Below are 14942 nucleotides of genomic sequence, written 5' to 3' on the forward strand. Positions count from 1 at the left end.
ATATCAAGAAAAATGAGGGATGCAGCTACTATTGAAAGGTTGAAGTTAAACAGGTATGATTACATCAGTAAAAATATGTATTCATTTGCACAAAAAAATCCGTTATTTGGGATTGGCAATGATACAACTGCCCTTAAAGACCAAACGATAAGGATATGAGCAACTAAAGGTCACCACACTGCCTTCAACAATGAGAAAGCTCAATACTATTTAATTCCTAAATAAAGGATTCAGAAACAAAATTTCAAGAGTAAATTAACAACATGATTGTATGCTAAACACAATAAACAAAATATGAGGACAGAACGCAACCAGCAACAATCGCTGCTTTTGGCTTAGACATGCAATATTCTTGTGAGTTTTAAAACACTTTTCTCTTGAGTTACAGGTAATTATATTTTATGACCAATTTTAGCTTGCCTGGACCAAAAAGTCTGATGGAGCTATTACCATCAATTAGCATTATTCAACCATTTTACCTTTATCATTGTATGTTTTGTCTTTTTGAAAATATTCTCTTTCAGAAACTATTGAATGAATTTGAACCAAACTTTATGTGAATGTTTCTTTGTGTGTCTAGTTTATGAATATTGTATCTGATATTTAGACGTTTTGTCAAACATATTCACTGTTGTAAGATATAGAACATTGGGGTAAGCTTGCAGTTTTTGACTTAAAACAAGTCAAGATTTATTTATCCTGAATATTATAGAAAGGTTGGGACTACCGATTTTGGAGTTATTGCTCCTGATATGCCTATACAGGAAAAAGAAGATGTGATATGATTGCCAATGAGACAACTTTCCACCAGATGACAAATGACTTAATATAAGCAATTATAGCAACTGTAGTGTATTTATGGCCTTCAACTATAAGAAAACCCCATATTGTATAGGCAGATCTAAAAGATCTAAAATGAAAAAGGCCTAATTATAACAAAACTATTCATAAAAACAAATATGACAGACTTGAATCAACGACAACCACTGAATTACAGGAGTTATTTAACAAAAAAAACTTACTTATAAGATTCATCGTAAGTATACTGAATTATTCATGACTGATGACCAATCTTAATCGTAAGTTTTTTGGTGAAACTAACTTCTGGCTCCTGACTTGGGACTTCACTAGAGGTACAAGACTGGGTTTCGTAAACATCAGTTAATGTTATTTAAATCTTTTTTTTATTTTTAAGATCATCATCATTAACCAGTACATCAGATTAAATTACACTTAATATAAATTCATAAATTCATATCAGTATTCATTATTAGCTCACCTGGCCTAAAAGGCCATGTGAGCTTTTCTCATCACTTGGCGTCCGTCGTCGTTGTCGTCGACGTCGTCGTCTGTCGTCGTTAACAATTTTTCAAACATCTTCTCCTCTGAAACTACTGAATAGATTTGAATGAAACTTAAAATGATTGTTCCTTAGATTATCCTGCACAAAGTGTGTGCTTCGATTTTTGATCCGTCAAAAAACATGGCCGCCGTTACTTAAAATGCAGTTTTTGGCTTATATCTCAAAAACGGAAGCATTTAGAGCAAATCTGACATGGGGTAAAAATGTTCATTAGGTCAAGATCTATCAGCCCTGAAATTTTCAGATGAATCAAACAAACCATTGTTGGGTTGCTGCCACTTAATTGGTAATTTTAAGGAAATTTTGCAGTTTTTAGCTCACCTGACCGAAAGGCCAAGTGAGCTTTTCTCATCACTTGGCGTCCGGCGTCCGTCGTCCTCCGTCGTCCGTCGTCGTCGTCGTCCTGCGTTAACTTTTACAAAAATCTCTGAAACTACTGGGCCAAATTTAACCAAACTTGGCCACAATCATCATTGGGGTATCTAGTTTAAAAAATGTGTCCGGTGTGACCCGACCAACCAACCAAGATGGCCGCCATGGCTAAAAATAGAACATAGGGGTAAAATGCAGTTTTTGGCTTATAACTCAAAAACCAAAGCATTTAGAGCAAATCTGACATGGGTAATATTGTTCATCAGGTCAAGATCTATCTGCCCTGAAATTTTCAGATGAATCGGACATTTCATTGTTGGGTTGCTGCCCCTGAAATGGTAATTTTAAGGAAATTTTGCTGTTTTTGGTTATTATCTTGAATATTATTATAGATAGAGATAAACTGTAAACAGCAATAATGTTCAGCAAAGTAAGATCTACAAATAAGTCAACATGACCAAAATGGTCAGTTGACCACTTTAGGAGTTATTGCCCTTTATAGTCAATTTTTAACCATTTTTCGTAAATCTTAGTAATCTTTTAGAAAAATCTTCTCCTCTGAAACTACGGGGCCAAATTTAACCAAACTTGGCCATAATCATCATTGGGGTATCTAGTTTAAAAAATGTGTCCCGTGACCCGGCCAACCAACCGAGATGGCCGCCATGGCTAAAAATAGAACATAGTGGTAAAATGCAGTTTTTGGCTTATAACTCAAAAACCAAATCATTTAGAGCAAATCTGACATGGCGTAAAATTGTTTATCAGGTTAAGATCTATCTGCCCTGAAATTTGCAGATGAATCCGACATTCCGTTGTTGGGTTGCTGCCCCTGAAATGGTAATTTTAAGGAAATTTTGCTGTTTTTGGTTATCTTGAATATTATTATAGATAGAGATAAACTGTAAACAGCGATAATGTTTAGCAAAGTAAGATCTACAAATAAGTCAACATGACCAAAATGGTCAGTTGACCACTTTAGGAGTTATTGCACTTTACAGTCAATTTTTAACCATTTTTCGTAAATCTTAGTAATCTTTTAGAAAAATCTTCTCCTCTGAAACTACTGGGCCAAATTTAACCAAACTTAGCCATAATCATCATTGGGGTATCTAGTTAAAAAAATGTGTCCGGTAACTCGGCCAACAAACCAAGATGGCCGCCATGGCTAAAAATAGAACATGGGGGTAAAATGCAGTTTTTGGCTTATAACTCAAAAACCAAAGCATTAAGAGCAAATCTGACAGGAAGTTAAATTGTTGATCAGATCACGATCTATCTGCCCTGGAATTTTCAGATGAATCGGATAATCGGTTGTTAGGTTGCTGGCCCTGAATTGGTAATTTTGAGGAAATTTTGCTGTTTTTTAGCTCACCTGGCCCAAAGGGCCAAGTGAGCTTTTCTCATCACTTGGCGTCCGGCGTCCGGCGTCGTCGTCGTCCGTTGTTAGCTTTTACAAAAATCTTCTCCTCTGAAACTACTGGGCCAATTTTTACCAAACTTGGCCACAATCATCATTGGGGTATCTAGTTTAAAACTTGTGTCCGGTGACCCGGCCAACCAACCAAGATGGCCGCCATGGCTAAAAATAGAACATAGGGGTAAAATGCAGTTTTTGGCTTATAACTCAAAAACCAAAGCATTTAGAGCAAATCTGACATGGGGTAAAATTGTTAATCAGGTCAAGATCTATCTGCCCTGAAATTTTGAGATGAATCGGACAACCCGTTGATAGGTTGCTGCCCCTGAATTGGTCATTTTAAGGAAATTTTGCCGTTTTTGGTTATTATCTTGAATATTATCATAGATAGAGATAAACTGTAAACAGCAAAAATGTTCAGTAAAGTAAGATTTACAAATAAGTCAACAGGACCAAAATGGTCAGTTGACCCCTTTAGGAGGTATTGCCCTTTATAGTCAATTTTTAACCATTTTTCGTAAATCTATGTAATCTTTTACAAAAATCTTCTCCTCTGAAACTACTGGGCCAAACAAAATCAAACTTGGCCACAATCATCATTGGGGTATCTAGTATAAAAGTTGTGTCCGGTGACCCAACCAATCAACCAAGATGGCCGCCATGGCTAAAAATAGAACATAGGGGTAAAATGCAGTTTTTGGCTTATAACTCAAAAACCAAAGCATTTAGAGCAAATCTGACAGGAATTAAATTGTTGATCAGGTCAAGATCTACCTGCTCTAAAATTTTCAGATGAATTGGACAACTGGTTAGTAGGTTGCTGCCCCTGAATTGGTAATTTTAAGGAAATTTTGCCTTTTTTGTTATTATGTTGAATATTATTATAGATAGAGATAAACTGTAAACAACAATAATTTACAGCAAAGTAAGACCTAAAAATAAGTCAACATGACCAAAATGGTCAATTGACCCCCTAAGGAGTTATTGCCCTTTATGGTAAATTTTTAACAATTTTCATAAAATTTGTAAATTTTTACTAACATTTTCCACTGGGCCAATCCTTATAGATAGGGATAATTGTACGCAGCAAGAATGTTCAGTAAAGTAAGATCTACAAACACATCACCATCACCAGAACACAATTTTGTCATGAATCCATCTGTGTCCTTTGTTGAATATTCACATAGACCAAGGTGAGCGACACAGGCTCTTTAGAGCCTCTAGTTTGTTATTATCTTGAATATTATTATAGATAGAGATAAACTGTAAACAGCAATACTGTACAGCAAAGTAAGAACTAAAAATAAGTCAGTATGACCAAAATAGTCAATTGACCCCCTAAGGAGTTATTGCCCTTCATAGTCAATTTTTAACAATTTTCTTAAAATTTAAAGATTTTCAATAACATTTTCCACAGAAAGTACTGTTATAGATAGAGATAATTGTAAGCAGCAAGAATGTTTAGTAAAGTAAAATCTACAAACACATCACCATCACCAAAACACAATTTTGTCATGAATCCATCTGTGTCCATTGTTTAATATTCACATAGACCAAGGTGAGCGACACAGGCTCTTTAGAGCCTCTAGTTGGTCATTATCTTGAATATTATTATAGATAAAGATAAACTGTAAAACAGCAAAAATGATCAGCAAAGTAAGATCTACATATAAGTTAATATGACCAAAATTGTCAATTGACCCCTTAAGGGGTTATTGTCCTTTAATGACAATTTTTCACAATTTGTTCATCACATTTGCTAACTTTAAAAAATCTTCTCCTCTGAAACTACTGAATGGATTTGGATGAAACTTAGCATGATTGTTCCTTAGATTATCCTGCACAAAGTGTGTGCTTCGATTTTTGATCCGTCAAAAAACATGGCCGCCGTTACTTAAAATAGAACATAGGGGTCAAATACAGTTTTTGGCATATATCTCAAAAACGAAAGCATTTAGAGCAAATCTGACATGGGGTAAAAATGTTCATTAGGTCAAGATCTATCAGCCCTGAAATTTTCAGATGAATCAAACAAACCATTGTTGGGTTGCTGCCACTTAATTGGTAATTTTAAGGAAATTTTGCAGTTTTTGGTCATTATCTTGAATATTATTATAGATAAAGATAAATTGTAAACAGCAAAAATGATCAGCAAAGTAAGATCTACAAATAAGTTAATATGACCAAAATTGTCAATTGACCCCTTAAGGGGTTATTGTCCTTTAATGACAATTTTTCACAATTTGTTCATCATATTTGCTAACTTTAAAAAATCTTCTCCTCTAAAACTACTAAACCAAATTCAACCAAACTTCAACTGAATGATCAGTAGGGTGTATAAAATAAAGTTTGTGCTTTATTTTTTATTTCGTCAAAAAACATGGCCGTCATGGCTAAAAATAGAACACAGGGTAAAATGCAGTTTTTGGCTTATATCTCAAAAACTCCAGCATTTAGAGCAAATAAGACAAGAAGTTAAAGTATTTATTAGGTCAAGGTCTACCTGTCCCGAAATTTTCAGCCGAATTGGGTAACTGGTTTTTCAGGTATAATGCCCCTGAATTGATGATTTTAAAGAAATTTTGCAGTTTTTGGTAATTATCTTGAATATTATTATAGATACAGATAAACTGTTAATAGCAAAAATGTTCAGCAAAGTAAGATCTACAAATAAGTCAATTTGACCAAAATTGTCAATTGACCCCTTAAGGAGTTATTGCCCTTTAAAGACTTTTTTCACAATTTGTTCATCATGTTGACTTACTTTAAAAAATCTTCTCCTTTAAAACTGCTGTATCAATTTCAGCCAAACTTAGGCTAAATGAGTTTCAGAGTATCTAGTATAAATTTTATATTTCATTTCCTTGTATGTCAGAAACATAGCTCCTATGGCTAAAATAGAACAAAGGAGAAAATGATTTTTTTTTTGCTTTTGAAGAAAATAGGGCGATTCAAAGAACATTTAAATAAATTGAAAAGCCAAAATAATCATTGATGAGAGATTTAACCAAAAAAATTAAGGTGAGCGATTCAGGCTCTTGAGAGCCTCTTGTTGTGAATCCTTTAGCATTATCTAAAATGTGAATCCTGATAAATGTGGTTGGAAATTGATTTTTTTAAGGAAAATCACCACTGAAAATATGAATGCAAATTATTTTTTTTTTGAAACCTGATACTTTCACATTTTTTGGCATTATTAAAATCACTTCAATGATTTCTGTATTTAAAGCAAAATTTAATTGACGTTTGTGCAACCCATGCATTTTATTTTTGCACCAGACATGTCTATTTTGCTAAATTCCACAGTTTTTGCTATTACCTAAAAACAACAATCTATAGCTCAATATTTTATATATGGCAAAAAAATTATTAGCAAAACAAGATTTACAAATAAATCTGCATGACTGAAATCATCGAAAGACTCCTAAAAGGATGCATTCAGTGGCGTAGCTAGGCCATTTTAAAGTGTACGCCCGAAGCTCATCAAAGGGTCTGAGGGCTCCCAAAGTGTCCAGGTCATATAGCACATGTTGGTAGTGGGTTCGAGGGGCGAAGCCCCCTGAAGCAAACCAGATATCAAGAAGGGGATACCTGTTCTGTCATGAAAAACTCATCAATAGCAACATACTTTAGAGCCTAATTTATTTATCTTTAATGTTTAATTCATTCATTGTGTTGATTTGGTTTTTAGAGAAAATGTCCACACCAGTTACTTTAGAAAACATCTAAAAGGAGTCATGAGGCAAAGCAATCACTCAATCAAGACCCCATTTTGTGTGCAAATTTTGTTAATGGACATGAAATAATTAATTTTGATAGATTTCCAGGTGTGTTATGAAATTGTAAAGAGTTCTCTGGAACTCTGGTTCTCGCCTGGGATTGCATCCTGCAAAAAAAAAATCATTTATCAGTCCATTCCAGGATTTAAAATAAATTGAACAGTTTCTCTATCTTCTTCTGACAAAGTTTCATGACAATCTATGAAGGTTTACACATTTGTCATGTAAAAAATAATACCAGATCGTCTGTTAATTGCGAAAAGATAAGTCCATAAATTGAAAAATTAAAACAAAATTCTTTTAAAATTTTTGTTTCATTAATCATAAAAAAAAAGGTTCTACTAAGTTTCATAAAACCCTATCTCTCTGTAGGACTAGGCTACTCTTAAAGGAGGATAGTTTACCTAAACTAATAATGACTTCACGGTTCAGCTTGCAAGCAAGTTAACAAAGATATTATCTCTACCCACACACTCAATGTAATCGGCTGTAACTGCAAAAAGAAATTCCTCTTATCGGAAAATACAGGAAAATTAAATATATGTCCAACTTGTCGTAAAACTTCATGCAGGTTTAACAAAGTTATTGATATACAAAAAAAACTTTTAACAACATGCTGAACCTTATGTTGATGCCGCCGACGTAATCTAAGATCAGTATGTCTCGCTTTCTCGACAAAAATGCAATCTCAACAGATAATGAATAGCTTTAAACAAAGGGAAAGAAAGTACAATTCACAGTAGATTCAGACTTTGACAGAAAATGAATGAATGTATAATACGATACCTTTTGTTTGAAAAGTAAATTTCATCACTTTTATTCGCAACAAACCATTGAAGAATGATTTACAAGGCTTATATGATTTTAACCTGTTCCTTTTAAAATATTCTTTTACCAAAATTCAAGAGTACGCCCGGGCGTTTTGACATAAATGTAGCTATGAGCCTGGCATTTCCTTTACGTGAGAGGACTTCAATCATTAAACTGGTCCTGTGGTTTTGTTAAACTGATATATTTTGTATTTATGTAGTAAACTGGAATAATCAAGGGTATAATGTTGTAAATTCCTGATAATTAAGTATTTTAGCAACTTTAATAAATGTCATGAAAAGTTTACCAAAGCTCCATTATCGTCAATATATATATTCATGAAGCCAATTGCAAGGACACATAAACAGTTTATTCTATTATAATCAATTGAATTAATGGCAGTTGTCAGCATCAGGTCCAAGGACACACTTATCATCCTTTCGTTTTCGTTGTCTACAAATATAGTTCTATTGTGGAGTGTTAAAGTTAAATTTTAACTTGCACATTTTTTTCATACCCTCTCTTTTCATTTTAAGTGCATAAAATAGTAAGTATTATATAATTTCATCCTAAAAAATGTAAAAAAAATTCGGATGATGAATTTTTAGGTGATGTTGTGAGTTGGTACAGTTAAAAAAGAAAAGAAAAATGTAGGTCTGAACTTGTCTAACTGAAATTTTAGTGTATAACACCCTCTCAACATAGAATTGTCAATATTTTTAGTTAGAGCTGGTGAAAGTTGCTTTGTTCTATGATTTTGATATAATTTGTCCCAAAGTAGTACACTACATTGTAAAAATCTTATTAGCTATTTCAGAATTTTTTAATTATCTAAATGAGATGCACTATAAAATAACTGTATTCTTGTGCCAGTTGCCCCATATTAAAACATGGGTTCACTAGGTGAATGTAATCTGTCATTTCTCTGTGTGTTTATTATTTTTCTGATAATTTTTCCATCAAGCAATGAACTTTAGAGTTGCTGTCAAGTAAAATGTTGAAGAGTATGCACTTTTACTTTGGTTAAGTGAAGCAAATTGTATCAAGGTAGAGAAAATAAAATGTTGGATAATTAAATGAAGCACAGCTGTACGCGATAGAAGTCTTGATAATTCTGTAGTATATAAAGTGTTCTTCATTAATTTTATAATAACATTGAATTATGGGGAAAGTGCAGATTACATTAAATGTAAGTGTATGTTGCACTGATATATCAAACTTTACCTAATTTGATTATAGAAAGTATATTAATGCTTTGCAGTAATAGTTTCAGCCCCTGCTCTGATTGTAGATGGCTATGGACAACATTCAATGTTATCATAATTTGTGATTTGAGGCTAATCCAACTGCAACAAACCTGTGTAATATCTTTAACTGTAATAAAGTTATAATGAACAAAAATGAACTAACCTTAACATTTCATAATCTAACTTCAATTTAGTACTATGGTAACATTCTTTCATTATTCTTATATTATTTGGTGATATAAATTTAAGCAGGAAAAATACAAGAGTTTATAAACATAATTACTCTAGATAAAACTTTTGCTTCCTAATGAAATTGAAAAAAAATGTATCATGTGTGTGCAAATGATTCTCTCTTTCTGAAATATCTGAATCACTTCTGCTCTTAATCAAATGAAATACTTTTACTAGTTACCATAGTTTATTTATCAAATAATCTTGACTTACATGATTTCTTTTTCATAGCTGGAGATTTGGTGCATCTTCATTTGATTCATTATGTCCTAGATGAGTTTTTTTCTGCAGATGTACATGAGTATTCTTTGGATATATATGTTTTGTATATTACGTTTTTTTCTCATAAGTTTGAAAATGTATTAAATGGTAATTATTGTTGAAATTTCTTACCATTCTTTCTACAAAACTGAGTTTTAATTATTGTGTATTTGTTGATCTTTGGATTTTATATATTGATATTGAAAATTGATATTTGATGTTTTGGATTATTTAACAAAGCTTGCAGTACATTCCAACAGAATGAACTATAATGTGTCATACTCCTATCCAAGACAAGACCAGTCAGTGTCCTATCAAATATGTGCTGATGATATACAAGATATTTGTTGGGTAAGTTCATTTTAAGAAACTGAAAGTAGGAATTTTGTTGATCTATTTGATATTTCGCTATATAGTGTCAAGTGGGTAATTTTCATGAGGTGTTTATTTCTATACGCCCTTTTACAGGACTTATTATGGTATACTGTTGTCTGTTGTCAACATGTTGGACATTAATTCCAAAACAGTTGAACTAATTTGAATAAAATTTTGGTGGATTGTTTATATCTGTTGACATGAGCTTGTGTTTTTTTTTGTTTTTGTTTTTTTTTTGTAAATATATAATGTTTCGAGTTCAGGGTTTCATTCATTAAAAAGGGGTGATTTTTCTGTTTTCCAACAATAACTCAAAAATGCTTTCAGTAGTTCTCATGAAACTTTGGTGAAGAGTTTATATCTATTGATGTAAGCTCCCTTTCATATTCTATAAATTTACTTTTCCAAGTTCTGGTGTTTTATTCATTAAAAAAAGGGGTGATTTTCCATTTTTTGGACAATAACGCAAAAATTATATCAGCAGTTCTCATGAAACTTGGTGAATAGTTTATATCCATTGACATAAGCTCCCTTTTTAACCGGATTTTTGTGTCAAAAATGTCGGTTATTGATTTGGGGATGTACGCAGGGCGGGCGGGTGGGTGGGCGGGCGGCAACCAAATGTTGTCCGTGCATTTACTCATGAAGCGTTCAACCAAACTTTTAAAATTTTAAGTTGTTGTTACTGACAACATAACGGAGGTCAAGTTCAATAATGACGATTTTTACTTTTACCGTTCAGGAGTTATGGTTCTTGAAAATTTAAAAAATGTCGTGTCCGTGCATTTACTCATGAACCAGTCAACCAAACCTTTTAAAATTTTAATATGTTGTTACTGACAACAAAGTGGAGGTCAAGTTCAATAATGACGATTTTGACTTTTACTGTTCAGGAGTTACGGTTCTTGAAAGTTTAAAAACTGTTGTGTCCGTGCATTTACTCATGAACCGTTCAACCAAACCTTTTAAAATTTCCTATTAGGAGTTTTGGTCCTTGTAATATTGATAAATGCCAGAACACAAATAAATGTTAAAGAATCGGTTTACTGTCATTTTAACAGCTCTTGTTTTTTTTTTATTTTAGATTTTATGTCTTAGTTGTTGGGTAATTTTATTCATTTAAAAAGGGGGGATTTTCTAGTTTTCAGACAATAACTCAAAATGCTTTCAGCAGTTCTCATTAAACTTTGCTGAATAGTTAATATCTATTGACCTAAGTTCCCTTTCAATTTTTATGAGTTTCTGATTTGACAACTTTATTCTTCAAAAACATAGAAACTTGAAAATGCAAAAATGATCACCAAAACAAGATCTAAAAATACGTAAAACCAGGCTGAAATTGTGATAAGACTCCTTATTGGAGTTATTGCCCTTAATGATGTGTTTACCCTTCCGTATTATGGTTTACAAATGTCCGGTGTCCGTCCGTCTGTCCGTCTGTCGCACCGTCTCTCCGTCTGTCTGTCTGTCTGTCTGTCTGTCCGGCGTAAACATGTTGCACCGTAACTTGTGAACGACTTATCAAAATTTCATGAAACTTATTATAGTTGTTTCTTATGATGGTCAAATGATCTGTATACTTTTTAGTGAAAATAAGATTTAAACTTTTTGAGTTACGGCACTTTGTAACTAAAACAGGGGTGTGTTTTTTTCACATTTCGCACCGTATCTCAAAAACGATTCTTGATTATGGCTTAAAACAACTTTATACACTTTTTAGTTATATTAACCTTAATATCTGTATACTTTTTGGTGATGATTCAAAATTTCATTTTTGAGTTATTGAGTATTTTGTAAAAAAGGGGAAGGGATTTTTTACATGTCACGCCATATCTCAAAAATTATTTATGATCATTGCCTAAAACTTTACTCATGTCTTTGTTATATTAATCTAAAGATCTGTATACTTTTTGGTGATGATTCAAAATTTCATTTTTGTCAAGCCTTCGACTTTAGTCGAAAAAGCGAGACTAAGCAATCCTACATTCCGTCGTCGTGGGCGTCGTCGGCGGCCACAAATATTCACTCTGTGGTTAAAGTTTTTGAAATTTTAATAACTTTCTTAAACTATACTGAATTTTTACCAAACTTAGACAGAAGCTTGTTTATGATCATAAGAAAGTATCCAGAAGTAAGTTTTGTAAAAATAAAATTCCATTTTTACCGTATTTTACTTATAAATGGACTTAGTTTTTCTGCGAGGAAACATTACATTCACTCTGTGGTTAAAGTTTTTAAAATTTTAATAACTTTCATAAACTATTTTTGATTTGTACCAAACTTGGACAGAAGCTTGTTTATGATCATAAGATAGTGTCAAGAAGAAATTTTTGTAAAAATAAATTTCCACTTTTCTGTATTTTACTTATAAATGGACTTAGTTTTTTTGCCAGAAACAAAACATTCACTCTGTGGTTTAAGTTTTTAAAATTTATATAATGTTCTTAAACTATTCTGGATTTCTACCAAACTTAGACAAAAGCTTGTTTGTGATCATAAGATATTATTCAGAAGTAAATTTTGTAAAAAAAAAATTCACTTTTTCCGTATTTTACTTATAAATGGACTAAGTTTTTCTTCCAGTTAACATTACATACAGTCTGCAGTTAAAGTTTATAAAACATTTATTAGATTCATAAACTATCCTGGATTTTTTACCAAACTTGGAAGCTTCTTTCAATCAAAAGACAGTATCGAGTGGGAAATTTTTATTGATGTCTTTCCTCATTTCTGCAATTAACAGCAAAAGTAGGTGAGGCACTGGGACCCTTACGAATTTTTGAGTTATTGAGTATTTTGTAAAAAAGGGGGAGGGTTTTTTTTGACATGTTGTGCCATATCTCAAAAACGATTTATGATTATTGCTTAAAACTTTACACAATTCTTTGTTATATTAATCTAAAGATCTGTATACTTTTTGGTGATGATTCAAAATTTTATTTTAGTGATATTTAGTTTTTTGTAAAAAAAAACCAGGGTGGGGGGTTTCACATGTCCCGCCATGTCTCAAAAACAATATATAGTTATTGCTTTAAACTTTCTCAGAAACTATTTATGATTATTGCATAAAACTTCCACACAAGACGTCGGGCGTATCATGCGCTCATGGCGCAGCTGTTTATTGTGTTTTGATTTAAAATATCTTACAAAAGTCTTTCCTCTGAAACTATTGGCCCAAACTTATCCAAACTTGGCCACAATCGTTATTTAGGTATTTAATTAGTGTCTGATGATCCTTTCTGTAAGCAAATATGGTTGACATAGCTAAAAATAGAACAAAGGGGTAAAGGGCAAGTATTGTCTATTATCTTGAAAACTGCTGTGAATAGAGAAAATATGAAATAGACAGAAATGTTCATATTAATGAGATATACTTGATGTCTGTTTACATCAAAACTGTCAAGACTATTAAAACTTAAATGAGTAAATGCCCTTACATGTAGAAATTTACCATTTTTGTCTCACCTTGACAGAGTCAAAAAGCAACACCAAGGTATCACTATGCTGTTTACAGCTGCTTTGGTGTCCTCAACAAAGTATTAGTTTGTGATTAGACAAGTTTTTGGGGAACCACTGGTGGTAGGCCAGTGATATTGGTTATGCAGTTGTATTAACATTGGCACATCTCATTTCCATGGAGATTGTTTGGCCCTGTATATTGACTGAATATTTTGCATATATTGGTAACTTACATGTTAAAGGGACATTAGCTGTCAAATTTATGTTAACCAATTTGACTCAATTTCTCTCATTTGATTTATCAACATACAAGAATGAAATGTTATAAATAAACATATTCACAATGCATGGGCTTGATAATATGTATAAGCATTTTAAATTTTTGTTTTTCTTTGCTGTTTATGATGTTCAAAATATTGGATAAGAAACCTAGTCCTGGCACTTTTATTGATCAGGAAGACGGATGTTGGCAAACATGTATTTGCAACACATAATCTTGTTGTATTGTATCCATTTAGCTCACCTGGCCCGAAGGGCCAAGGCCAAGTGAGCTTTTCTCATCACTTGGCGTCTGTCGTCGTCGTTAACTTTTTACATTTTGAACTTCTTCTAGAGAACCATTGAATGGAATGAAACCAAACATGGCATGAATGTTCCTTATGAGGTGCTGACCAAGTGTTGTTACTTTGTAGCCGATCCATCATCCAAGATGGCGCCAGCGGGGAACTTAGTTTAACATAGGACCCTATGGGAAATGCATACAAATGACTTCTTCTAGAGAACCACTGAATAGAATGAAACCAAACATGGCATGAATGTTCCTTATGAGGTACTGACCAAGTGTTGTTACTTTGTAGCCGATCCATCATCCAAGATGGCCGCCAGCGGGGGACTTAGTTTAACATAGGACCCTATGGGAAATGCATACAAATGACTTCTTCTAGAGAACCACTGAATGGAATGAAACCAAACATGGCATGAAGGTTCCTTATGAGGTGCTGACCAAGTGTTGTTACTTTGTAGCCGATCCATCATCCAAGATGGCCGCCAGCGGGGGGGACTTAGTTTAACAAAGGACCTTATGGGAAATGCATACAAATGACTTCTTCTAGAGAACCACTAAATGGAATGAAACCAAACATAAGATGAATGTTCCTTATGAGGTGCGGACCAAGTATTGTTACTTTGTAGCCGATCCATCATCCAAGATGGCTGCCAGCGGGGGACTTACTTTAACATTGGACCCTATGGGAAATGCATGCAAATGACTTCTTCTAGAGAACCACTGAATGGAATGAAACCAAACATGACATGAATGTTCCTTATGAGGTGCTGACCAAGTGTTGTTACTTTGTAGCCGATCCATCATCCAAGATGGCCGCCAGTAGGGGACTTAGTTTAACATAGCACCCATGGGAAATTCATACAAATGACTTCTTTTAGAGAACCACTGAATGGAATGAAACCAAACATGGCATAAATGTTCCTTATGAGGTGCTGACCAAGTGCTGTTACTTTGTAGCTGATCCATCATCCAAGATGGCCGCCAGCGGGGGGACTCAGTTTAACATAGGACCCTATGGGAAAATGCATACAAAAATCTTCTTCTAGAGAACCACGGAATT

General features: G+C 33.3%; 1 protein-coding gene across 3 annotated transcripts in view; it reads left to right on the plus strand.

The window, feature by feature from the left end:
* Positions 1–9729: 9729 nt before the first annotated feature.
* Positions 9730–14942, plus strand: part of LOC143064796 (RNA-binding motif, single-stranded-interacting protein 3-like) — a 144922-nt gene continuing 139709 nt past the window's right edge. For all 3 annotated transcript variants that reach the window (XM_076237900.1, XM_076237899.1, XM_076237902.1), the window contains exon 1: positions 9730–9834. In XM_076237900.1, coding sequence (XP_076094015.1) covers positions 9745–9834 — 90 coding nt within the window. In that variant the 5' untranslated portion in view covers positions 9730–9744. The remainder of the gene's footprint in view (positions 9835–14942) is intronic.

Source organism: Mytilus galloprovincialis, chromosome 2, assembly GCF_965363235.1.
Source record: "Mytilus galloprovincialis chromosome 2, xbMytGall1.hap1.1, whole genome shotgun sequence".
NCBI lineage: Eukaryota > Metazoa > Mollusca > Bivalvia > Mytilida > Mytilidae > Mytilus > Mytilus galloprovincialis.